At 34.1% G+C, this 27269-nt stretch overlaps 1 protein-coding gene across 4 annotated transcripts in view; it reads left to right on the forward strand.

Moving 5' to 3' along the window:
• Window positions 1-27066, forward strand: part of TAFA5 (TAFA chemokine like family member 5) — a 467230-nt gene extending 440164 nt beyond the window's left edge. For all 4 annotated transcript variants that reach the window (XM_036400615.2, XM_036400616.2, XM_036400617.2 and 1 more), the window contains one exon: window positions 25063-27066. In XM_036400615.2, coding sequence (XP_036256508.1) covers window positions 25063-25218 — 156 coding nt within the window. In that variant the 3' untranslated portion in view covers window positions 25219-27066. The remainder of the gene's footprint in view (window positions 1-25062) is intronic.
• The last annotated feature ends 203 nt before the right edge of the window (window positions 27067-27269 follow it).

Below are 27269 nucleotides of genomic sequence, written 5' to 3' on the forward strand. Positions count from 1 at the left end.
ACATATAGTCATTGGTTAGTTCACAGAACAGTCTGTTCACTAGTGTAATACACTCCATTATATTCAAATTTAAAAAATTAATACTCTTTGTGCTCATGCAATTCATAGCATTATCTCTAAGTAAAAAGAATAATAGAAAAGTCACAAGTAGCTAGTCCCATCTATTTTGCACCCAGTCAAAGCTTTATTTTTCTCTATAACTTTGATCTATGCATTTTAATTTTAAATGAAAAGGTGTTAGCATTTCACCCTGTCTGGTGGGAGATCACTTCAAACACTGCACAGCCTAGGCATTAGAGAATCATCTTCCTATTTATCCTCATCTTTATATGATTTTAGGGGTTTTTCCAGATATGCACAAAGAATTTTATCTTTTCCATAGAGCTGTGGTATCTTTGCTTGAGTATTTAGCCAAGTTAAATATATTTAGCTATAAAATCTATTTCAAATTGATTTGCTGCTTTAATACTGAAATTTGTAGAACTACCCATAATGTGCAGCACCATCACATATTTGTTTTGTTGTGAAGATTAATTGTTCCTATATGGTAAAATAGGGAATCTAAAACAAAGAGTAGAGTTATTTAGGTAAGAAGAAAATTGCAGGCACAAATGGGCATTGCTGAAAAAGATTTGAATGATCTAACTTTTCTTTTATCATAGAAAAAAAAAATGCTTCACATTCCTAGAAGAATTAGCATTTTCTTAAACCATATGCTCTTGACTTATCCCAACATTAACTACTGCAACACATTTACAGCTCTACCAAACCCTAATACAAAAAGGTGATTTGAATCTGAATCACATCCAAGTTTTCTACCCAAATATTGCAAATCCACCAGAATCAGCATCACTAATTCTTTAATAGAATAGATATTTTATGAAACCTGACAACATTAGTAGAGATTTTTTAAAATTGCAGATTAAGCCTTTTATGGAGAATCACAAATGACATTCAGGTTCAATAGAACAAAGATTTCATCTTATATTAGTTTCTGGCAAGTCAATTTGCAAGATTATTTTTGCAGATTAAATTAGCTATATTAGGAGGTCACCCTCTTTCTTCTAAATCAAGAAAGAGAGACAGTTGCATAATAGCATAATGCTGTAGATATATTACTAACCAATCTTTCACAATAAGGAAATTAGCTATTCACCAAGAAGGAGTGAATAAAATAAAAAGGTGTTTTATAACACAATGAATATCTCCTGGAAGAAGCTGGGGAAAGGCCAGCTGAATATCACTAAGAGTGCCACCTGTCTGTATTTTAGATTTCAGTCTCTGGAAAATGTAAGAATTTAGCTTAGAGTCAGAGAAGGAAAATGCCACCATTTATGATGTATCTCTTCTGGGCTGCATGATGCATTTGTATTCTTGAAAATGTGATTTCTGGCTTTGGAGTACTTAAATAATCAGAGGTATCAGTCTATCAGTAGTTGGTGACTTATGCCGAGAAAGCACTTAATTTGGATTTGAAAATTGCCATTAAAATGAGTCCTAATGTTTTATGTATATTTATATATGCAAGCAGTGTGTCAGTCAAAGTAAATATAATATAACTGACATGATTTTTCCTCACAAAAGCAATTGATGTTTCATCTGAAAGTGCAAATGAATAAAAATAGGGAAAGGTTTCCTGTTTTATAACAATGTTAAGACAGTGACATTATTTCTCCTCCTACTTTCCTGGACTGCTGACCACTGCAAAAGAAAATTAAGCACCAGAATTTTGAAAGAATCAGAAAAATGAGGAGACGGGAAAGAGGAACAGTAATGAACCCATGGAAGATTTTTTAAGCAAGATTTAGTCAATTATATACTTCATCCTTCTAATTTTGTTGCACTTTTCAGATTTCTCTTTAAAAGACAATTTTCCCTTAACTGCTTCAAGCTAATTTTTGTGTTGTACCTTCTATTGGTTATGTGCCTCATATACTTCAGTTCTCATTTCTTTCATTATCTTCTTGTTCATTCAGCTATTTTTCTTATTAATTTAATTATCTGCTTTTGCTTTCCTTTCATTCAGATTTATCTTCACTTGTCTTTATAGTCTTTTGCCATGTCAGTTCCCTTCTGCTTAATTCTTACTCCTTTCCAGCACAGGCGAAGGAAGTGATTGCCTTGAATTCAGTGAGATTTGGAAGGACCTTTAGCTATCATTAAGGTCCTTAATGATACTGGACCTGCTACTGAGCAGGTCCTTGAAGGCCAGAGTCCCAGCCAGTGATCTTTCATACTTGTCCAGATTCCCTTTAAAGTTTGAGCACATTTTAGTGATTTTGGAGAAGCAGCAGAGCAACCTAATAATAGTAAAACTGGAATTAGGATCCAGGTCTTTGGAATTTCATTCCTATTGTTATGTACCTTGAAGAAAATAGAGAAATTAAGTCTCAAGTACACTAAATTGCAATTTCTTTGTTTGATCTACCTGAAAAGAACAACCTAAGACACTGGCTGGGTAATTTTCTGTCAAAGCAATAAATGATGACTACACATATACACACACACAAATATATGCCTAGATATTGAACGGTTTGACTGATCTCAAACTGTATGGCTCAGAAGGAGCTCCTAACATTGTAACTGGTTTGTCATCAATATCTGGATTTTTAGTGGAACTAAGTAAGAGGCAGAGTGCCGTCAAAAAGTACTAACAACAAAAATATATCCACCAGTAAACAGGCTGGATGCTCATTAAATCTTTTCTCCCTACCCTAGTCATGGATCTTATTCTTGGATTAATATCAAAGTTAATCATCATTTTACTACTTCAACATTATCTTCAAAGCAGTACCAAAAGTAGACAAAGGAGGAATAGAATTTACATTTTGATTTAGTAATAAGGTATGCAAATTCACAGAGACCTTTTCCCCGGCATAAAAAATATGATAAATTACTATTTTATTTCAGATTTAGTGTATTATTTACTTATTCGGCCCTATTGCTGAAAATGCTTCTATATATTCCTGAATGTAAAACATGTCTGCCATCCTACTAATCCATATACTTTTGGTTAAAGATAGTGTTTGCATAAGGGCTAGAAGTCTGACTTTGTATGAAGTTGTCACTTGGAATTGTCAGCCATATGAGTAGATTACTCATTTGACAGTAGTGAGTTACAGAATTTATCTAAGTTCCTTTGAGCTTTGTTTTCATAATTTGTTTCATAGAATAAAAGAAATAAATTCCTGAATAGAAAATATTTTTCTTTTTTTTCCCCCCAAACTCAAGTCAACCTCCTGAATTATGAAATTTTATCCCCGGATTTTCAGTCAAATATCTGAATGAGTAAATAATCTTTTTTACTGTTACCTTTCTCCTGATTTCCTTCACTGCTTAACTCTCCACAGAAAACTACAGAAACTTGTGCTGTGAAGTGCAGCTGGGAACAGGGCAGCCTAAGTAAGATGGTCACTTTATTTTCCTCCTGATAATACAGCAGGGAAGGAAAGTGAATTGCAGTTAATAATGTGCCTTGTGTGAGTACTTGTTCCACCCTTACTGCTGTGGTACCCTTTACCTTACGTGCTTTTAATCCTGATACAGCTTATTTATGAGTTAAAATCATAACCAGAACAGTCATATCTGTGTCCAGTAGTAAAAGATTCAAAATGTCAAATTTCTTCTAAGTCAGAATTATATTTGCAGATACATAAGAACCTAAAACTCAGATGGGACACTAAGCTGCAGAGATTAACTTCACCAGTTGATACATGCAATGTGCAGGATTTTGAGAGAAATAACTGGGGACCAAGGTCTAGAAAATCTGATGTTACCCCATAGAATATCAATATATGCACTTCTTTCAATAATAGATTTATTTCATGTTCCAATCACACCACTGATATTGTCCTTCCTAGGACATTTAAGAGTTTTATCCAGTAATGAGGGTCAGACTTATTGCCCCAACCCCACTCCCATATGCCCCTTTTTTCCCTGTCACTCTTCTCATAGCACCAGCATCATTAAGTTTTTGTGACAAAAAACTGGCAGAAATAGTGGTCTGAACACCTAAAAATTCAATTATTCACTGAAACAGCCTACAGAGAAATGTTTATATCACAGCTTTGCAAAAAGAGAAATTGATGAAGAAACATGAAGTGTCTTCTCCAGTACCATGGAGCTGCCAAAGTTAGTGCCAAGGTTGGATTCACTCATACTTCATATCCCTGTCCTCAAAACACAAGATATCACTTAAGGTCCATGAAAGTTCCTAACTGGAAAAAAAAAAAAAAAGGAAACCAGCATGTTTCTGCAAAGTCACATAATATTCTAAAACTTTGGGGTGCAGAGAAACAGAGGTGAGCATGGACCATAATGTAGGTATGAAAGCCATGGTTAAGTCATAAAAAGGAACAGGTGCTTGAGTCAAAATCTTGCATTGGAAAATGAAGGAGCCACAAGGCAGAAGCATATGAGGCTCCACAGGAAACTGCAAGGTAAAAAAAAATTAATGCAAAGGATAAAGAAATCCAAGAAAATTCTCATAAAAGCATTTGGCATTTATATTTGGAAGCTGGCATGGGTTTAAAGTAGAATATATCCTGTACTTCAACAAGGACATAGCATGTGATCTAATACTGTGTCTTCCTTGAAATTTACCAGTCATAATTCAGCTGATTATTTCTATTTCTCACTTCCACCTAAGTAAGTGTTTTGGTTAATTCTACTTCAAGTCCTCTCTTTCAGTCTTCTCTTTAAGTCATATAGATTTTTCAGATGCATCTAGCTGCTTCACATTTTAAATCTCTTCAAGTTTCCAGAACCTCACAAACAGGTTCTGGACTCTTCAAGTTTAATTAACTCGCTATTTCCATTGTTTACTTAGAGCATCAGTTTTTTTAATTTCTTAATTTTTACCATCTGCTTCAATTTCTGGACTTAAATCATATCAGTTTTTTATCAAATTTTCAATCACTCTTATCTCAGACATCTATTTTTACTTCTTGCTTTAAGTCACATCAGCTTTCATACTGATGTAAATTATATATTCTAATACTTGCTCTTGGCATATTTGCTTATAAAGGATTTCCAATTTGTATACATCTCTGTATGTTTGTTATGTTTGTCATATGTTTATGTGTCATGCTGACTTAAAAATTAAATTGAAAATTATTTTCCATATGAAAATATTGTAACTGGTAACATAGAATTCTTAAAATAGAATGTTTTTCCTTAACAAAGACCTAAAACAAATCTGAAATTCATGGGAGTCTTTCCAAGTAGCATTTAGGCAAAATGCAAAGATAGCATTTTAAAAGAAATATACTCCCACATTTTTAAACTCAGATCTATTTTCACAAGAAAGATCAAATATGAGATAAATTTAGGATAGAAGATAAATTTTAAAATAGACAGAAATTATAAACTGATGCTATTTTAGTAACACCTTTTTCTAAATGACAAGATAAGTAATGTAAGCAAATATAGCTTACCAAGCTGATGCAAAAGAAGGAAGACAAGACCACTTTTGGCTTTGACTTAATCAAAAAGGCAGAAAAGAGTTGAATAACTCTACTACAGCTACTTCTGCAGAAAAGAAATGTATCTGCCTTTTTTTCTGACCCTACAGACAATGAATATAGGGTCAATGTTCTACCAATCTTAATTGGTCAGGATTTTCAGCCATTTACTTACTACCTGCTGTATAGTTGCATTTTTCAAGTTAAACATGGAGATGTTAGAATCTTATTACTCAGCTACACAGAAAAATAGATTGACACGCAGGCAACACTATTTCAGTTTGGGGGACTTTCTGCAATTATGCTGTATTAGGCATCAAGTTGGGTGTCTTGCTAATGCAGGTACCTCAGCTAGTCACCTTCAGAGGCAATGGAAAGAAAATGGCATGGCATGTTATGCCTCATCTCATCAGCTGAATGACACCCTAAAAACATCTATTCTTTGTTCACAAAAGGTAATGACTAACCAAATCCTAAGGCAATTAGCTGAGGCATAGAATTCTGCACTGTAGCTATCTTCAGGAAAGCAAGATGCAACCCAGCCATTGTGCATAGAACATGCTGCAAACAGTTCCTCCCACAGGATGAGTATTTCCATTGTGGTCTGGTGTAGAATGACGTGGCAATGTGACTGATGGCTTGTGCTCATCACAGATATTAAGTGACATGAATTTGATCCATTAATATGTGAGAATGATCAACATCGTACACAAAAAGATTCAGATAAATCCTAATCTGTATTAAATGGTTAAATACCAAAATCAAATAAATAAATAAATAAACAAAAGCAATGATTTTCAAATTCATCTGTTGATCATAAGTGGGAACAGTCCAGACTACCAAGAATGAGATTATTCAAAAGTTGCATAGTAATTATATGACAGTGTATAACAGTATATAGGTACTTTGTAGTACTGTGATGACATAGCCAAATAAAATGTATAGATGTTTTGCACAAATACATATGCAATGTGTCAACATAGAGAGAAAAATGAATAGTTGTGTAGTTGGTCCTCGGAAGTATCCAATCAGTGTTCTTTCAAGTTAGAGAACAATGAAGAAGGTAAGCACAAAAGACTGTGAATAAGCAGCACTTATTACTAAGTCTGTGAAGATGACTGGGAAAAGAAAAACAAACAAACAGCAGCATAAGGAGCAAATAAAAGCTCCTCTTGGAGTGGAGGATTGAGTAGTATAAGTGCATCTGGAATAAGTAAGGAAGATGGAGAAAGATCACAGTTCCACTTAATTGTCTGACTTTTTATGTCAAAGACCTGTTAAGCCTGCTCACCTTGGTTACAGGAACTTAGCATCACCAAGGGCCATAGCTATTGTTGCTAACAATGCAGAAAAAAACTCCACAGACCTGTTATTTTTTGGTCTTAGCATCACTCCCAATACAATTTCCAATTCCTGAACTGATACAAATCTTAACCTATAGACAAATACATTCAGTTGCAATACTTATATATTTAGCATATAATTATTATTACTTTGAAAAAGATATGTCCAGAGATGCATTCAAAATAAAAGAAAAACCATAAAGCTAAAATATGTGAATTACAACTGCTGCAGTTTTCTGTGTCAGAAATTTCTTAATGTCTTGAAAGGAAACATGGTATATTTTAAAATTATCTGGTTAAAATTGGAGGCTTAAAATAATTATAAAATTATAATAATAATTATAACTAAATGAAAAATTGTTGTTGCTTACTGCATAAATGCAAATGTACAAGAAATCTACCTATAATATATTTCTAACCATGACAATGTTTCCAATCAACAGTATAAAAATTTTAATAATAACATTTTTTCAGGGACTATTAGGAATTTTTCAGTAACCTAGGAAATTTGTCTAATCAGTGAGTTTTCTGGAGGAGAAAAAGACTTTTTAACAGACCTATCTTCTTGTGGTATAAACAATGAAGTTTTTGTTGCCTAAAGTAAATGGGAAAGAAGATACAGAAATAACAAGATTTTTAGGACAGATTCTTTGTCCTTTTAGTACAAAGATATTTCCTCCTTCTCTTTTTTCTTTCCACATCCTTGCAGCTCTTCCCTAGGAAAAGGAAAAGGTGATCAAAAGGCTTTGAAACTTCTTACTTTTCCTTCCGTCTTGGATCAGAGCCCAAGAAAGTCCTGCTGTAAGCAATTCCTTCTGCCCCTGACTCTGGGAGACAGAATGGAAAATTTGGTGGGGAAGAGAAGTGAATCCACCACTAACCAGCTGATGAAAAAGTGATTGATGTAGGACTTACATATAAAAATGGAATCTGTGAAGTAGGTAGAATAGCTGAGAAACTGCGAGAACTGGACAGCTTAATTGATGAAATGAAAAGGAATAATGGTCTGAAGGACAGAATCATTTTGAGGAACAGGTCTAATTCCAGAGGATCAGCATGAACAAATCCTTCAAGGCTGTCAGGGTGCTAAGCCAGGACCAAAGTCATCTTTCTGACACATGCAAGGCAAATTTTATTGTTACATAAATCACTTCAGGAATAACCAGGAATTCCAGAAGCAGAAGACAAAAAAAGAGAAATCCCCACAAAACTCCTCAGCTGTATGTTCATCTCCTTTTGGCAACCTAATATTAATAACAGAGTAAATGGCAACATCTCTTAGAGCTGATTCTGACCTTGGTGTGGGATTGACCATACTCTCACAAACAGGTTCTGGACAAATAAGCATTGAGTTCTATAGGTTCTTGCCAATTGGGGAATTACTGTATTTTTATTACCTGTTTCATTAGACTACAGATTTTCACAAAAGTTATATGAACTTTAGAAGAGATTCAGTTGCCCCAGGTTAAACCTGTAGCTCCATTTTAGACACTCTGTCTGGCAGACATGACAGAAGTAGTAAATCAGTCTGTACCCTTCTGCAGAGGCTGCTGGAGACTTGGTGATGTGATACTTGTATTTAAGGATCTTGAAAAACCAGGCACAGGACAATATGGAGGCTCCAAACCATAAACCACCTATCAGTGATCAACCACCTCTTATCATTGGAGCAGTGTGGTAACACAACAAAGAACATGTATCCAACATAAGAGAAACACATCATACACAACAAATTCACATCTATGTAGACTTGCAGACCACTGAAGTATGAGTAAGGTGTCAAAATATAAAATATAAAAATGTTCTTAAGGAACTCCCAGAGGTAAAAAGGAAATCACCAAGACTACGATCATAGTCTCAAAAAACCTGAGAATTCATAATTAATATAATATAATATAATATAATATAATATAATATAATATAATATAATATAATATATAATAATATTTTTATTCTCTTTCTGCCTTATGCAGTGAAATTGAATTATACAGATGGGCATAGAATAGATGAGCAATACACCGAGTACAGTTAGTATTTATCCTTTTAAAGTCACATATTTTGAATTATAATTGTTATATAATTGTTAGTATCATTATACCTGGAGCAGAAATAATTCTTTGGTTAGTTAGATCTAACACTACAGATATGTTGTTGACTTTGAGTTTAAAGTGAGTTCAATTTCTTCCTAAGATACTTTTCAATGGGAAAGGCTTGTAGGGATTGGATAAAGGAAAGCTATTACACTCTACAAGTGACAAAGAAAAATAAGAAAATAAAGACCCACTTTGGTTGAATGAGGAATGTTTGGAAAGACGTCTTAATCTTAACCAATCAAATTATTTTGGATGTAGAGTTGGGATAGAACAATATTTTGTGAGTTGGTGAGTCAGGACCTTTTGACCCAAGAAAAGCAAGAACTCTTCATGTCTAATCCTGGGTGCAAGACCTGCTGAAGAGGTTTAAATTTTTTATGTGCAAAGACAGGAAACAGAGAACTTGGATTAAAATACAACCAGTTTTGTTTTATATTCATCGTAAGATTCCTGATTTTTTAACACCTGACAGCTATTTTGTCTGGAATAGGAAACTTTATTATAAATTTGAATGTACCATGTTCTTCTACCACACTTACTCTAAAGATGTGTGGCAGAATTTTCAGCATATATACAATTGCTCAGATGGATTTGGGTTTTTGTGCACAATATATTTCAAATTTGTAACTATAAAGATTTTTTTACACTGAATTAATTCCTAATTCCACAAATGCTTCCATAAATTTCCCGACTTTACCTTATTTTAATTCCATAACCTGTCTAAAAGTAGCTTTGCTAATTAGACCGAGGTAGCTATAGAAGACGAAAATTTTTATTGTTGTGATTATACACTCTTTAGGAATGAAAAAATCATCAAATCATTGAAATTGGAAGAGACCTTCAAGATCATCTAGCCAATGATCAACCCAGCACCACCACAATCACCACTAAACCATGTACCCAAGGCATGCCCAGACCTCTCTTGAACACTCTACCAACTCCCTGGGCAAATTATTCTAATGTCTAACCACACTTTTAGTGGACAAAAAAAATAAATCTAATATCTAATATCAACCTCTCCTGGCACAAGTTAAGGCCATTTCCTTTTGTGTTTTTACTTGAGACTAGGCAGAAGTTTTTCAGATAGTTGAGAAAGATCAATGAGGTACCCCATGAGCCTCTTTTTCTCCAGACTAAACAATGATATTTCTGCAGACTTTAAGGAATGAAAATCTTTAAGAGCCCAGAGAAGCACAGACATTTGACATCAGCACCTTATATACAGCAAGGGCATTTTCAAAACACCTGAATTCTGACAGCAAAAAAAAGATGACAAAATTTAATGTAAAGTTTTACTGCTTGTTAAGAACATGGCTCAAATGGCCTATAGATGGATTCTGGTTTTAACTTTTGTGAATAACTTAGAAATTGTTCAGTCATCAGTTATAATGTTGAGGAATGATAAATTTGTACACTTCCCTTTACAATTTAGAGAGAGGCTTTAGCTCATTATTTTTAATCACACCTCTACTTTGGTTACAGTTTAAAATCTGTCATCCAGAAATCCCTGAAGCTTACAGTGTTTCTTAGTTTGCTGAAAATACTTTTGCCTTTGGCTGCCCTTAGGGTTGAGGCTAGAAGAGCACAGGGAAGTATGCCAAGACGGATGCACAAAGAACTCTGCTGGGTCTGTAGTAATTTAAAACATTTTCCTTGAAGGAGGGCAAATAATATCAGAGTGTTTGAATACTGGGAAAAAAGCCCCCAACAAATTCAGTGAGAAAAAATAATAAAATTGAAAGTATTTGTATTGCTTTAAAGCACTTGTATTCTACATCTGGGCAAAAATGCTCAACTCTTTTTATTAAAAACATAACACCTCTGACAATATAATCTATGAATGAACTGTTAATAATTACTTTGCTCGAAAGAAAAGAAATCCTCCTCCTGGTTTTACTAGCTTCTAGGTATTATAGTAAATTTGTTTTCATTAGAATCATCAATAACTTTTACACTTCCTTATGGAGCAATTTTGCTACTTTATTTTCCTCTCCTCATCTTTAATCTTGGTTGCAACTAAAAAGGGCAGAATCCAAAAGGTAAGTGAAACATCACTATTTTCCTTAGCTCTACAGCATGCAATTTGATCTATGTAAAGTTGTGCACTGTCATTGTTAGTGACCATTACTGTATATATTCAGCAATCTGAAGGGTGTTAGAGCAGCAGCTGAGACTGTGCTCTTTGTGTGATACCTACAGTTGTGTTTTCTGTCTGACACAGCTCAGATGAGGATGTGCAACTCTAATAAGGGATAAAAAAATCAAGACCAGGATCAAAAGGCTGGTACTAAAATCGTAGCTAGCTACAAAGATAAAAACCAAACCCAAGGTCAAATTATATTAAAGCACTTTTTGAAGCATTGATTTTCAAAAAAATACCTACTGAAGTAAACATTTTTATGGAAATAAATATCGGGGATATTTTTATTAGGGAATAATATTTTATTATTTTAAAGGAAGCCTTAGAGTGCTGAACATAAAAAAAAATAAACATATGCAGCTTGGCTCTACTAAAGGGAGCCTGGTTTTCCAGGTAGTTTGACCTTCCTTAGGGCACTGTATCACTCTGCAGTTTTAGAACTAAATTAAGCTTTGATGTTCAGAGTTACTGAGGCTCCTTGCATCTCCTTGAGTGAATCTGGTCATTGTTCTTTAAATAAATTAATTAAAAAAATATTAATTACATCATTAAACTTGAATGTTTACTGCAACGCTACAGAAGACCAAGTGTTCTGATTCCTTGAGATGTTGGATTTTACTGAAATCATCACAGTCACTGTAAAGGTGATGGTCTCCACGTGAACAGGAAAAAAATAGGCTTGGCACAAGCACCAGTAAACAAAATATAGCAGCAGGCCAGAGTAGGAGAAGAACCAAAATAGGCAAAGCAAGCTGAGAACATAAACATGACCTAGCATGTCATTCTAAAAATGACACACTCAGGACTGTTAACTATTTACCAGTCCTGCAATTTGATAAATTTGATGACTTTGAAAAGGAACAGTACAAAGATCAGGGATCTAGAGCAATGTGAGCAGTGTAGAGGTGCTATGCCACTACTCTGCAGAGAAATTATTTTTTTCAATTCAAGAAAAAAAAAAGGATGTGATGAGCTTGTCAAACTAACTGGGAATTTCTCCCTTATATTTGCTTCAGAATAAACAGTCATGGATAGTTGAGCTTCTGGATATGTATGTTATACAAGATCTGAAGATTTTTGTGTTTTTGTTATGCCTCAGCTGGGTTTGTGGACAAGTAAAAGTGAACACCATAGGGATGCACATTGAAATACACTGCTGGAACATATAGGCAGTAAAATGAATTAGGGTGTATTCTGATACTGCATAGGAAACTTACATTGGAAAGTTCAAGAATGAACAGAAAACATTCCTCATAGAAAATGAGATTTTAGAAAAAAAAATCTACACTTTGTGTTTATCATATAATGGCAATGATTATTTTAATGTAGGTAGAGTGTGATGCATATATATTTGAATCTCATGGTTTGTTGAGCCCCATGTAATAAACTCAGTGAATCAGTGTATTAGCAGCCTTGAGAAGAATTAATTATAATTCCATATCCACAACAAGCTTTAAACACTTTAATTTGCATAGAAAATGCAAAAGCATTTTCCAGATCACGACTGTCTCTGAAATATAAATAATTGAATTTTCAGTGGGAAGAAGTTGGTATATTGCTTATCTATCATATGGTAGGGTAGTGACTTCCTCCATCTCTGCTGATCATACAAGTGAATGTTATGATCTTTTTTCTTCAGTCTTTCTTCTCAGTCTGTCCTCTTAAGGTAACAGAGATACCACCCTTATTAGTTACTTGGTAACTTAAAATATTGTAGATATACTGTTTAGAGTCACATGAGTCAGCTGTGATAAGGTAAAAAATGCCAGCAACTCCCATATCCTGTGCCTGTGTTTTATAGTGTATTTTCTAGATGAAAGCATCTAGAAATATCTGCATAAACCAAAATATCCATAAATTAGTGATAAACCAATTTTTTTTCTTTTAACAGTTTAGCAACAATATTATTTAAATGGATGTGTGTTTAAAATTTTTCTGCATAAAAGTAGGTTATAATTCCTTCTGTTTCTCTTGATCAAATTCAGATAAATAATCAGGTCTCAATCTTTTTCTTTGTGTTGTTTTCAGCACATGATACTATTGAAGAAATTTTCAGCCAAGAGGAACACAAAAATAAGGATGTAAAAGTGTAGAAAAACAGTCATGATTATATCATACCAGAAAGAGTTAGCTATTTTAGGATCTCATAGATGTTCTTCAATTTAAAAATGCATTACTGTGTTGCCACATCTCTTCATATAATGGTTCATATAATTTTCTCTAATTGTAAATGCACCATGAAAAAAGATTCCTGATTGGATTTTTCATATATTTCTATGGAGCTCAGCAATAATGATAGCTCTATGATGAACAGAAATTTGCAAATACATTTTTTTCTTTATTTACTCTTCTGATTGTTATCTCTATACAAATATAGAAGAACACTGAGTCAGCAGTAGTTAAATTTTCTTCAGTACATAGGAGAGTTAAGCATATTATGCAGTTGGACTAGAAATGCTGGTAATTAGAGTTATTGAATATGGCTGGAAACAATTACATTAATTTCTGTTGATTTTATCACAGTGCTCAAAAACTATATCAAACATAAAGATAAATGTGTGAAATCCCACTAATATAAGGTTTTATTAAGGCCATAAAACAAAGCTAGTCAATGAATGAGAGAATGTAAATTACCTTATCTTTTTAATGGTGTCTCTTTGTTTTTCTCTAAGCTCATGATGAGAGGATGTAGGCCTGGATTCAACCTTGGTGTAACTCCACTGAAGTTAGCTGACTTACACCAAACGTGGTTTTGCCCCAGAGGATTTTAGATTCATTTATTTTAAATGAAGTCAATACATATTTTAAAATGAGCATTGCCCTTCAGAATGCCAAAGTAGTGAGTGTAAAAAGAAAGACATCCTGAAAGATAAAATAAAATGTGTGTGATACGAAATATTTTAGGACAGAAAGTCAAACAATTTAACCACATTTCCAGCCTCATTCATCCGACTTATTTTTCTTATGCAATACCTGTGAATTAAACTCTGGTAAAGGCAGGAGAGGGCAAATCATATGCCCCTTGTGCTTCTGATTGACTTGGAACCTTCCTAAAAGGGACCACATCATTCATTTGTTGGGCATGCTGTCATCCTCAGAACAATAGAAAGAAAGAGATATTGTCTTTAGATGTGGAGTGTGATCCCCCAAGAAACAAGTGTAAAACTATGAGTAAAACTAAGAGTAAAACTAGTTCACTTATTTTTTTTAATACATTTACAGGCATACAACTGCTGTCTGAAGAGAGTTATAGGCTGCATACAGATGTGCATGTTCAATCCTTACCCCAAATCTTCCCAGTGTGTAGAAAGGTGGAAGAAAATGCAGCAGTTTAGGAATGCTATGTTACTCTGCTGTCAAAGGTGGAAGTTAATTTTTAAAGGGATGTAGGATCAGTTGCTGTGTTCATATTGCACATGAATTGCAGATCTAGAAATGAACTTCAAAGTGTTCAGAATCCCCTCTTCCATCTACTCTGTTTTTTAGCCAGGTGTATGCCCTAGCCTCCCTCTCTTGGCTTCCAGCTGCTTCTTCAAAAGACTGCTAGTCTCCTGAAACTCCTGGATTGTGTCTGAAAGCTTCATATTAACATATGAGTCATCATAGGACAAAAAAATGGCTGTAGCTGGCTGTGTATGAGCTACTGTACCTCCTTCTATAAAACACAAGGACAATATCACTGCCATTTACTAAAGTCTGAGTGGAATGGAGAGGAAAGCATAAAATGTTTCCTTTCTACTATGAGTTGAAAGGACTAAATCTACTTGCATGTGAGGCTACAGTAGAAACCATATCTCCATATCAACCATAGTTACAGGCCTCTTTCCCTGAGGCAAACAGCAAATATGAATTCTTGCTACTTGTGAGAGGTTAATAAGGGAATAGAATTCCTCTGAAAAGTAAGGAGCTTTTTTTTGGTTTTGTTTGTGTGTTTTTGTGCTTATGCAAGCCTATTCTCTTGTGGCATGTTCAACAGGATTAAGCTTTCCTTAAGTAAAGGCAGTGTTTTAGGAATCATGGTAGGCAGATTTACAAATATGTACATTATATCTAAACAGGGAAGAAGAAGATGTCTGTTGGGCTGTAGCCAGCCTCCCTCACCAGTGAGCACATATACTACTCTCAGCATGCAATTGCAGCCAGCTAGGATGTGTGAACATGCTGCTTCTGTTTTACACAAGAAACTCTGTGATGTTCTTCAATATGCTCTGCCTGGAAGAATCACTATGAAGGAGCCAAATCACTTACCTACGTTAATGACATGAATTTAGTTGTATATTTGAATACCTATACTTTACAAATGCTACATATTCTGTTGGCTATGTTTTTACTTGCATTAATCAATTCATTATAAATAGTTACAGCAGTTACAAGGAACCTACAAGTCAGTACTGAAACATCAGGCCCTAGATATACAAATGTTAGAAATTCACTGTTAATTCACTAGGGACTAATTTTTCATGTTACCTCTGCTACTGGCTGAAAAGTGGGCACCAAAAGAGCTAATGTCCCAAAGGAGAGGAATTTGAGATTCTGACAGTAGAACACAATAAAAAGAAAGAAGGTTATTGTCGCAGACATCTTTTCATTACAAATCCTTTCTTTAGGATTTTTCCTTCTGAAAAGCTAAGAGACCTCAGAGACAGAATGTAAACAATGGTTATCTGCTGCTGTGGAAGGCAACAGGTCCACCTGTGATTGGCCCATCTTGGATGTGTATAATTAATGGCCAATCAAGGACTGAGCTATCTCGGACAGAGTGTGAGAGAGCTGCCTTTGTTGTCATTCTTCTTATTCTATTCTTAGCTTAGCTAGTTTCTGAGAAAACCCTGTCCTTCTTTTTCTTTTTAGTATAGTAATAATATATATATATCATAAAATAATAAATCAAGCCTTCTAAACATAGAGTCAACATTCTCGTCTCTTCCTTCACCTGAAAACCCCTGTGACCACGGTCACAGGTTATAGTTAACATATGTGCCATAAATATGGCTCTTTCCTTTGCATAGGTACTAAGCTGACATGTTGGATTAGACTCAGGTAAGATTTGGTTTCAGACCAGAAAAACTCTCACACAGGTATTTCATTTAGTCTGTTGCAACGGTTCAACTACGTCTCTCCCGTAGAACAGGCTGGATTTTGATCCATAGATATTATACAGAATGAAAGATGTAATTTTTTTTCCTTAGGTCCCTATCAGTTTCTTCTGACTTCTATAATTAGTTTAGAAAAAGAACACAGTAACACAGGGATCGTTACACAGTTATTTTGGGATGAGACTTTGCAGACTATGTTTATGCTGGCATGCTTCTAGAGCAGCAGGTATAGACACGAATGACTGGGAGACTACCAGCTATGCTGAATGCAGGCAGAAAAACACCTCTTCCTTCTCATATTCTCAATTTTCTATCTGGAAGATTGATACTGGCTTCTTATGTTAAAAATTACAGATACATTAAGAGCCAGAAACTCTTAGTGAATGACTTCCTTTCAACAAGAGGAAGGTGTGTAAACTAATTTCATCTGACCTGCAGCCAGAGAATGCTTATATTATCAGTCTCTCACAATACCTTTTCTCTTTAACTGCAGTTTTTATTTTGTTCCAATAGTGGTAAAGACAGAGTAATCTTTAAACTGGTACATAAATCTAAACTGTATTATTCTTAGATTGAGGAACACTATACTGTTTATCATTTATTAAAAATAACAGTGCTATTACAGAACTAAAGCAGATGTTAACACCAATCTAACATAGTTAATTGGCTCATCTATTTTAATATTTAGAGTTAAACCTCAACAGAAATAATAATTTGGAGATGAAGACCTAAGATCTGAACACATATTTAGATAGATGATCAGATATCAGCTCTTGTTGGGAGTTAGAATTTTATTGGGGGAGGCGATTCCTTTGGTTTTGTTTGTTTGTTTTTGTTAAGTAGCTCTGTAAATTGCTAATTTTATTTTCTAAGGAAAAAAGGAAAAAGAGGTTGTACTTTAGATTTTCTTAAATTAAAAATGCCTACATTCAGTTCTCTCAATCTTTCACTGAGGGCAGTACACAGCCCTGTAGGTGTTCTTTATAAGCAGCACACAATTACTGCTGTATGCTGTATTCTGACCTTTTTATTGGTGCCCTGTATGTCCTTTGCACTACATCTGGGGTATGCTAATCAGACTCCTGACACAGACTGAGATTTATTGATTGCATTATCCCTGAAATGTTTTTGGGGTTGTTTATTTTGCACTGGCTCAGCTCCCTCTTCCTTATGCTGATTAAAAAATGTGATTCCACACCAAACAGTGCATGTCTTTAGTTGGCATTAGCTTATGAATCCATGCCCTGAGTCAAACAGTTGTTGGAAAAAGTCCTGCTTCTCTGCTGTGACTCCCTTTGTGCAACATACACTATTTATGCTTTGTTGAAGTCTCTGAAGATCATGAAAGTTTCAGAACACCCACCTTCTGTTTTGATGAGTGGGAGGAGCTGACAAATGCTGGAAGGATTAAGAAATTTGTTTTCTGATAGTCTAGATCCACCTAGTGAGCATCATTTACTCTGATTTATAACTTCTAATATTTATATATATACTTTTTTTCCTTAATGGAGGAATCGCTAAAAAGAAAAAAGGAATTATACTGCTCTGCCAAACAAAATTATTCTGGGCAACTTTTATGAATGACAAGATGAGGGATTCAGAAAGGTGAAATGTGACTTAGAAACATCTTAACTCCTTTTTCCACTCCTGAAGTCTTTCAGCAGGTCACAGACATTCTGGTCCTAACACGAGAGAATGTTCTATTGTCTTGCTGATAGGCATTTGCATTATATCCTTACATTTGCAGGTTCCTTGAGATGCTCTTTGTATGGTCTACATAAGACACCAAACCATGCACATTTTTTATAGTTAATGCAATTTTGGAAATAAGTTTTTTCCTAGATTGCACCTAAGGGAAAAGTATCAGCTTTCTAACTAAATACTCCCTTATTTCATAAAATGAACATTTAGTTTCTACACAAATCTGAGCCATTCAAAAACAATACACAGGTGGTCTTTGCTCTAAGGTTAAAGTTACACAAAAATTATTTATCCAGTGGATTTCCACAATTTCAAAAGGAAATTTGACAGATACTTAATTAAGTATAAGAAGAAAGACACAATCTTAACTTGTCACTGAAAATAGCATCATGAACCTATTTTTGTACTGAATGCATTTAAATATCTAGAAATATTTTTGCCTTTATATTATGTTCCTTTCATTTTCATATTGTGAAAATCAAATTTGAAAAGAAAATGAACAGCTTGATTTGGAATCAAATCAGAGTCTGGACATGTGTTTGGCTCCTTGGTTCAAAAGCCTTACAATAACAGGCTCATTGACTTATATGTCACTACAGACTGAATATCAAGACTGGTGCTGTTTAACAATCTTTTATCCACAAAAGGTCTATAATTTTATATTTTCATAGCAAAATAGAGATTAAAAAAATAGTTCGACATATGCAAACAATTTATCATACTGTGTTCTTTTAATCTTTATTTGAGAGACAAAAGAGAAGGCTAAAATTACATTATTAGCTTCAGGTACAATGTTAAGACTCTTTTATATCTTAATAGGAGCCTATTAATAAACACTTATTGGTAAGTATTGCAGCATCACTTACAAATACATGTTAACAACATACAGGTCTTTCAACTAAAAACTGCACTGATTTAAAGGGTGTAGTATTTCCTTCAGTAAGCTTAATAAAGAAATTCTGCTGAACCGCATACATGCCATGTTAGAGATGTGAAAAGTATGGCCCTGCACATTGCCTCACCAGCTGCCATAGTCCCACTGACCTCCTCTCGTGTACCAAAAACCAGTGTTCTGATTTGCCTACAGATTCCTGAGAGCACATCATTTAGTGCTAATGACCAGGTATGTTTCCTGTTCTCTTTGTAAACATTAACTGCTCAGGTTTTATGTCTGTGTGTTGTCTTCCTCTCCTTCCTTATCCTTCCAACTGAATAGAGGAACATTCTCACCATCCATATGCCCTTAGTGATTTGGGTGATTAACCACAATTGTTTGTATCAGAACCCCTGCTGTCAGTGTGGTCAGGTTTGTCTCTGTGTGCTCTTGTTTATGGCTCCTTTGACCAGATAACCTTAATGGCACAGACAAGCCCCTTACACTTACCCTCATATATTATTTTCAACCACACTAAAGCTGCTTCAGAGGAGAAAACACATGTAAATCACATAATACAAAAAAAAGACAAAAAACCCCAGATGAAACACAAGGAGGGAATGTGATTGAAGATGTCTTTTTATGAAAACAATTTGAATTAATATTATCTTATATAAAGCAGAATCATCCTAGAGTTAATGATGCATAAGGAGGAATACCATAAACAGAGGAGGAAGAAGTTCTAGAAAGGTTTTCAAATAACTCCTTTGTTAAATCTCTCAAATGAACTCATTCTTTCTCATATGTGCAAACTCCTGAAGAGCACTAGAAGGGCTGCACTTAAAGATTAAAATCACAGCTGTACATTAATACACAATATATAGAGTTGGTTAAACCCAGAGTTTATATTTATATTTAAACATACAATTCTAAATTTAAATGCTTAGCCAATATTTATTTTTCAATAGTCTTTTATGACTAAGTAATTATGTCAGAAAGAGATTGTGCTATTTCCTATAGGAATTTTTCTTTGAAACTCAAACCTAGGAGAAAAAATCACCTTTGTAAAGTAACCTTGTGAGCTCCTGCTCATGCAAGGATCTACTCTAAATATTCTCATTTAGGGAATAAAAATGCATTTATGCTTTAAGTGTTGATAAAGCAGAGTAACAGTAACTTTCTTTTGTTTTCTGATCTCTGATATAGTCTTTAATTTGTTCCTTAAAGAATACCTTTAATGAGTCTCTTTACCTCATTTCATTCTGCTTTCTTCTGTTACTCTTGGATTTCACTGTTATATAGATTGTTATTTTCTTTTCCACAGCTATAACTTCAGAAGCAGAATCTTCTGCTGTGCTCCCAAGGGTCTAGTTATGCCCCTTATAGTGATGTCCCTGGTGACTATTTCATTTAAACTTGGAGCATATCTGTTTTGCTTTTGTATTTTATCAGTGAAAAAATAGTATCAGTCATAGCAACAATAGCAATATTGAAAACTTGTAGGGAAAAAGGATGAAATCCACCACAGACAGGTCAATGAGAAAAATCCAGGATGACATTATAGCCCCAAATATTGAATATTAAAGTATCCGGATGCAAATTTGTAGCTTGAAAGAAATTAAGATGAGGCAACCTCTTATTACTTTGAACTGTGATCCTGCAATGAGGTTAGAAATGGAAATTTTCCCACACTTATTCTTGAGCTGACACTTTTTTAGGAACTGTAAATTAGAGCCTCCTTTTTATTTGAGTAGAAGTCAAATGTGTGAATGGGAAAGCCTGTGCATTGCATAGAGAAATTAGATATTTCAAAATACACATGTGTTGATTAGGGATTTAGGAAATATGGAGGAACAGAGAGTTAGTACCTGAAATCCTATTGCTTTTCAGTCTCAGGACTCTGCCATATCTGCAGGTAGATATGCTCATCAAATTAAAAAGAAATGACTGTAGACTATCTGAGTATCTATAATAAATTACTGCCCACGGGCCACTATTTCCTGCCAACTTTATATAGAGAGTTTTATGAATCATGCAAGAAATTGGTGATAAAGATAAAATATCCATTTCAGTCCAGCAGTTTCAGATCCATATCTCACCATGACCACTTGTTATAGGCTAATTATATAACAAAGCTGCATCACTGTGCAAATCAAAGTGTATGATTCATGAGATCAGGGCAAAAATGAACAAAGTGGGAGCGTAGCTGAAGTGCAATTGTTACAAATGATAACTTAGGAAGAAGGCTGATCAGCTTCTGATTGTACTGGTTTCCAAGCCAGCTTTTTGCTGGACACAGACAGCAGTTACTGCACCGTTTCATTTCCTGCTGTATCAAAGCTGTGAAAAGCTGGGCTCCCTTTGCTGCCAGCTCCAAGAGGAGAAGCTGGGACAACAGCTTCTGCAGAGGGAGAAGACCCTCCCTTCTGAAGCTGTCAGTTCTTTCTTCATCCTTCTCCCCCTGGCTGTGCTCTGGAAACCACGAGCTTTGTACATCCACTAGGTCATTTCTGTGGCATAACAGGCCCGGCCCTTGGTCTTCTTTCTTGCAGTAGAAAAATAACTCTTCACTCAAAAACTCATGAGACAGCTTAAGAAGTCACCCAGTATTTCAGTCCCTGCTCAGTGGGATGTTAATGCCTTTTATACTGGTAACAGTTTAAAATTTCTGAGCTCTTGCAACCTGCTACTCTCAAAAAATTCATTTGAAATCATTCAGACAGTGTTTCAAACTGAAGTGTAAAGGCAGCTATCAAAATTTTAATAGTTCCAAAAAAAGAAAGCTTTCTGGGGTTATAATTTTCATTCTTATTGAGAGCACAGGAGACACCATATCAGCTTGCTGTTGGCTATTTATGTACAAATATCTGTTTTTGTCAGTTAAAGAAGGATTTTTTTTAAAGACTGCAATCAGAAAAATATTTTCATTTGTATATTATTTAGAACAGTTATTCACTTTTTGTAGCTCTTGGTTATTTAAAAAATATCCAATAGGTACTAGTAAGTATAGTCTCTGTTACTAAGAAAAAGATATTTTTATTGTTTTAAATAAATAAAGGTGTACAAACCAAAGCAGAGATACCCTTTATTATTGATTCCTGGTGTATAAGTTTCTTTAAGCCCTGTAAGGTTGCATTAGTCTCAGTAACAGCATATCAAATCTGAAATAGTAAGGAGACAAAGTAGAAAACTCACCAGCATGTGTAATGAATAGAACCAATTTATCTACTTATTTTATAATTCTTTAAAGGAGCAATCTATTTAAATGACGTATTGGGAATGTTTTAAATAATTTTTAAGGGATCTGCACAACAGTTTCCTCTATTGTACAGCAAGCTGCTACTACTCAGAAGTTTTGGGGCCAATTCCTGGTTCACATGATAGAAGTGTTACCAGTATCATAAAATAGATGCAAACATATGTTATGAAGTTAATGCTGAGATAGAAACAGATTGGGCTGACAACATCCTGGAGACTGCATTAATGAATCATTTGCATAAAGTCACTTCAGTGGAAAACTTTATATTCAGTTTACTAATTTTCTCAGCCTGAAGAGAGGTAATTTAAAATAGTAGTGAAAAGAAAATATCCCAAGAACTGGTGGTTAAAGACATGTACTATAAGCATTTCCTCTACAATGATTCAGTATATCCTCTACTATGACTATGACTATGACTTCCCTGTATCTTCTCTGTACTCTCTTCCATTACCTTTCTAAGGTCTAATTTCCTTTTTTTTTTTTTTTTTTGTTTCAATACAGGGAGTGAGATTCTGCCCTTTCAAAAGATATTCTTGTATCTCAGTTTTCCTCCCAGTTTAAAGGACCTTCTAACTGATAGAGTTTTTACAATGCACTGTGTGTGTACAGTTTCTACCAGAAATTCCAGACTTCACAATTTTGAACCCAAATAGACAAAATTATAATTTTTATAATGGTTATTTCTTTGTTGTTTGTCTTTCCTATTACCTAAGTGCTTGCATATTTATAGACAAAGACAATAAAAAATATTTTGTAACATATATACCACTTTAAACATGTGCTTTTCTGATACCAATTTTATTATTTTGGGGGGGAAAAATGTTACTCTTGCAAAACATTCTGTAGTTTGTTTGCAGATAGCTGGCCGTCTACTTAGGAAATTTTTTTTCAAAACAATAAGCATATAAAATTGGAATGGTCTGGAATTTCCTTATTTCAAAATTTTCCATGAAGATATGTAGTTTGTTGTATTATACAGAGTTATGAAAATGCATAAGCTTGTTACTAACAAATTGTTTTTGCTGACTAAAGCCACCTGGAAAGTGTGGAAGTAAATAACTAATAATAATTATCTGCTGATTTTACACTGCAGTCTATTGCCTGCTAATTATGGCTCTGGCCTCTCTCTTTTTTTTAAAGAAAATTCTAAATCATTGTCAACAAGTCTTTGGCTTATTCAAGCAAAATTCCTTCCATAATATTTTCAAAATTTAGGGTGTGTCTCTATTTAAAAAGCTGCAGCCAGGGATATTACCAAAGAAAAGTATCTCCAGTGAAATACGTTCAGGAAGATAAATATTCTCTTACTGAGAATTTAAATTGAGTGAAAAAAAGAAAATTTCTCTTCAGATATCTGAAGCAAAATACATTAAATATCAATACTTGAAAAAAAATGGGAGGGCTTTCCAGGCTTGACATGAAAAGGTATTGCAAAATATGCACAACACAGAATAAAAATATAACAGTGTTATTCATGATAGAGGACCCAGAAAAGAATGAGGCTCCTAAGTCAAAGAAATATGATTTCCACAAAATTAGAGATGAAATTAAAAATTAATTCATCATGTATTTAATGCAGGAAATTCCAAGGAAGAAAAGCATTTTCTGTTCAGTTTCACTTTGAAGAATTATTAGATTGAATTTTGATTTAATTAGCATGCATTTAAATCTCTGTGATGAAACAGTTCCCATGTGTTTACTGAAGTACCTTTCTTCCGCCTAGATTAAAAAAAAAAAAAAGAAAATTGGAACACTGTTATGAGAAAAGGACACCAACTTTTTTTGAAGTGAAACGTTAGAGCAGCTTGTAGCTGTTCATAGCTTTCAGCTTTGAAATGGAATATTCACTTCAGGCTGCCATGCCATGGTCACCTCAGTTGGCTGCCAGGGGAACTCTGTCACTGGACAGGATGCAGAATAATTCAAATTTCCAAAGTGGAATGAGAAAACTAGCAAGCACTCCTGTTAGGTATTACTTATAGTCCTAAAGTGACTTAGTTAAACAAGGCTACTCACTCTCTTTATAAGTAAATTTTGTATTTATCCAATGTCTTCTCCTTTTTGTATGTTTACTTCTTGTGAAATATTATTTGCTTTCTGAGACACCATTCAAGTTGAAACTTTTGGTCCTGCTATAAGTATAAATTCAAAATAAACAACAGTTAAAAATAAACAGAGTTTAATGTAAATTATGGACAATTTAAGACCTTTTTTCCCCTGAAAAACAGCTATTATATGAATTCCTACAAGTAACAATAATTGTAAATGGAAGATACAGGAAATCATAATGGTAATAGTTTATATATATATATTAATACAGGATTTATTGAATAGCAAAGCTGCATATTTTTTTAGCAGTATATATTACCTTCAGGATCTTGACCTCTTAACAGTTAAATTATAAGGTCAATAGTAAACACTGCAAGAGCACGCTATGAGTGATACTGATTTACATGTATGTGTTATTAATTAACCCTGTTAATTATAATAGGAAGTACACCTAATACAGACATTGAAGAGGCATATATTGGTTAGATGTCATGTGTTTGACCACAGCTTCAGCTGTAAATGCTGGACTGACATGAAATTATGTACACCATGTGCTGGAAACCCACAGGAACACTTTGATGGGGAAGAGTCATCTCAAGTAATGAAGATTTCATGAACTTTTGTAACTGTTGCAGTTTCATTAAGATAAATTGTGTATTGCAAAGGTGTTTTTAACATACTAATGTTTGCAAGACTATTCTATCACTCTGTCTTTAGGTGACAAAAAAAAATCACCTCTTAAAAGTTATATTTCCTCCACCCCTTGTCATCCTGTCTTCATTAAGAACAACTAAGAACATGTAGTTTCAGAGACGAGACCAGAGGCCCATCTAATATTTAGTTTAAAAACACTATATCCTAAGATTTTTGGTTTACTTTTTTTTTTTATGACCATGAAATTAAAGTTGAAACCTTTGTCACCACTGCTGAAACCAAACTGACTTAATTTCACTGGTGAACTACTTATGAAGAATTGTTAAAATATAAAAGGTGCTGCATAACTTCCATTATTTGAATCTTACATTATTTTTCTTCTTTTCACTAGGAGCAACTTGATATTAATCTGGAATATGCAGCTTCAGGAGCTGTTCTTCCATCTTCATTTCCTTCTTTCAAGAGCCACAGAACTACAAGATTCCTCTATTTGTGTTCATATTTGAGAAACATGTATTTGTTACATATTCCTAACAGTTTAAAGTAGGAAGAATTTGTATTTATTGATGCTTTTTCTCCCACACTGGTCTTGCTCATACTTTTTTTTTTGCCCCCAAAGGAAAGATTCAGTGTATATATAGATGATAAGAAGCTCAATACATTTAAACTGGAAATGTACCTTGTTCAGATCTCAAATGAATGTGTTTGGTTTCATTATGTAGTATACTGTTTTTCCTCCGTCTTTCCGGTTTTAAAATCCTGATCGGGTAATGGTTGGAGTTGCTGGCTGGAGTTACTTTTACTCTTGTAACTCTCTACCAGTGGAGAAATGCACCAGAGGGAAATGAGCAGGTGGCTGATTAGGGTTGAACCAAGACATTCCTTACAGAAGATACAGAAGTTGCTATATTCTGTAGATCATCAAAATGTTTCCTGGATAGTTGAAAACGTTTCCTGGATATCCTGAAACCATCATCAAATGAGGGTGTGCAAGCATACTGTAACTCATGGAGATAAGTGTGTGCAGCAAAAATTTCAATTGTGACCATAAGAGGCATTTCCTCTGGAAAGTATTTTTATCTGTGACTGCCAAAACAAAAGTTGATTTTTTGTTTCTCTACTGTAATGGGTGAAGTCAAAGGTAATGTCTTTTCATACAGGATGGTCAAAATATTTAGAGTAGAAAATTGAGACACTGATCATAAAAAGAAAGAAATTCCCTACATAATCTCTCTTTACAAATCTGTTTTAGTGGTTGTTTTATTTTTATTTTCCTTTATTACCAGAATTATCCTGCTTGCAATATGCATTGTCTCAGAGTCATTCCTCACTGTGTGGACTACATGTCCTTTCATGCCTACATCCAAATGGTGCAGCACTGCATCTGTAAACGGTGCATCAGAATAACCTTGCAGGATCATAAATGACACTGAACTTGAATGCTAAGCTTTTACTATTGTTTCTTTCATCCTGAAGTTAAGACACCAGCTTTCATTGATAACTACCTCAATCCTGCATGTAAGCTGTCCTTGACTTGTGCAAACAAATTCCCTATGCTGTGTAAGGCTTCTCTTTTGTGTGCTGATCAAAATCTTGACCATAGCCATGAATATTATCAAACATCTTACCAAGGCTTCCCTCATTCCAAACACCTTATTATAGGAACATATCCTAAATTCTGAACCTTTGGGCCTGGTATAACTTTTTATGTTCTTGAGTTTAACAATATGTTTTTTTACAGAACAACTGGATAAAAAACAGCACATAAGCAGATTTTACATACATCTGATTTTTCTCAATCACATACAATAGAGCTTATATATTTAAAATAGTCTTTAATAACTATTTGTATTCAACAAAATATACAAGATTTTCATACTTTATAAAGTGAGAGAATGTCTAGCATAGTTAGGCATTGCAGTGGGAGACCTAGTTTTAAATACCATTGAAAGTATTAGACTCTGCACCAGATTCCATAATTTTCAAAATTCAAGTTATTTTTTCTCTTAGTTATCATATGGCACTGAAAGAGTTAAATAAAGCAAGGAATTAAAGAATATAAGCTCATCCTCTGAGAGAGTGACTGTCAAGAGAAAGAGTTAGATGAATCTATTTATTTTAAGTGCTTGACAAGAGCTCCATTTAAAAAATAATGAGCCACACGTGCTTGAAAGAAAAACTGGAATCCCTTGGAACACTGGAAACAGACTGTCTACATTTGACCCTATGAAATCTGTGCATTATTTCAGGCTTGCTGTGCTCATATTTGAATGATTGTGTGTTACAGGTTCATGACTCTGTGTTCTTTCTATATTTTGCTGGCAATAAAACTTTCTTGGTAATTGTATATGATATGGCACTGTATGTTTACTTGATTAAAATCTCATATGTGAGAATTGAATTTTGATTTCTGATTTCTTTTTTTTGAAATCATATAATATTTGAATTGTATCTATTTTTACCTCTTAAATCAATACCAATCAAATGATACAGAGTAATAAAATACATTTCCATTCAGCAATATTATTTTATTAAAATTAAATTGATTTAATGTCTTTTTTAAAAGTGGGATATAATACAAATAAAACAAATCAAGTA

The sequence above is a fragment of the Molothrus ater genome, chromosome 5 (genome assembly GCF_012460135.2).
Source record: "Molothrus ater isolate BHLD 08-10-18 breed brown headed cowbird chromosome 5, BPBGC_Mater_1.1, whole genome shotgun sequence".
In the NCBI taxonomy this organism is placed as follows: Eukaryota; Metazoa; Chordata; class Aves; order Passeriformes; family Icteridae; genus Molothrus; species Molothrus ater.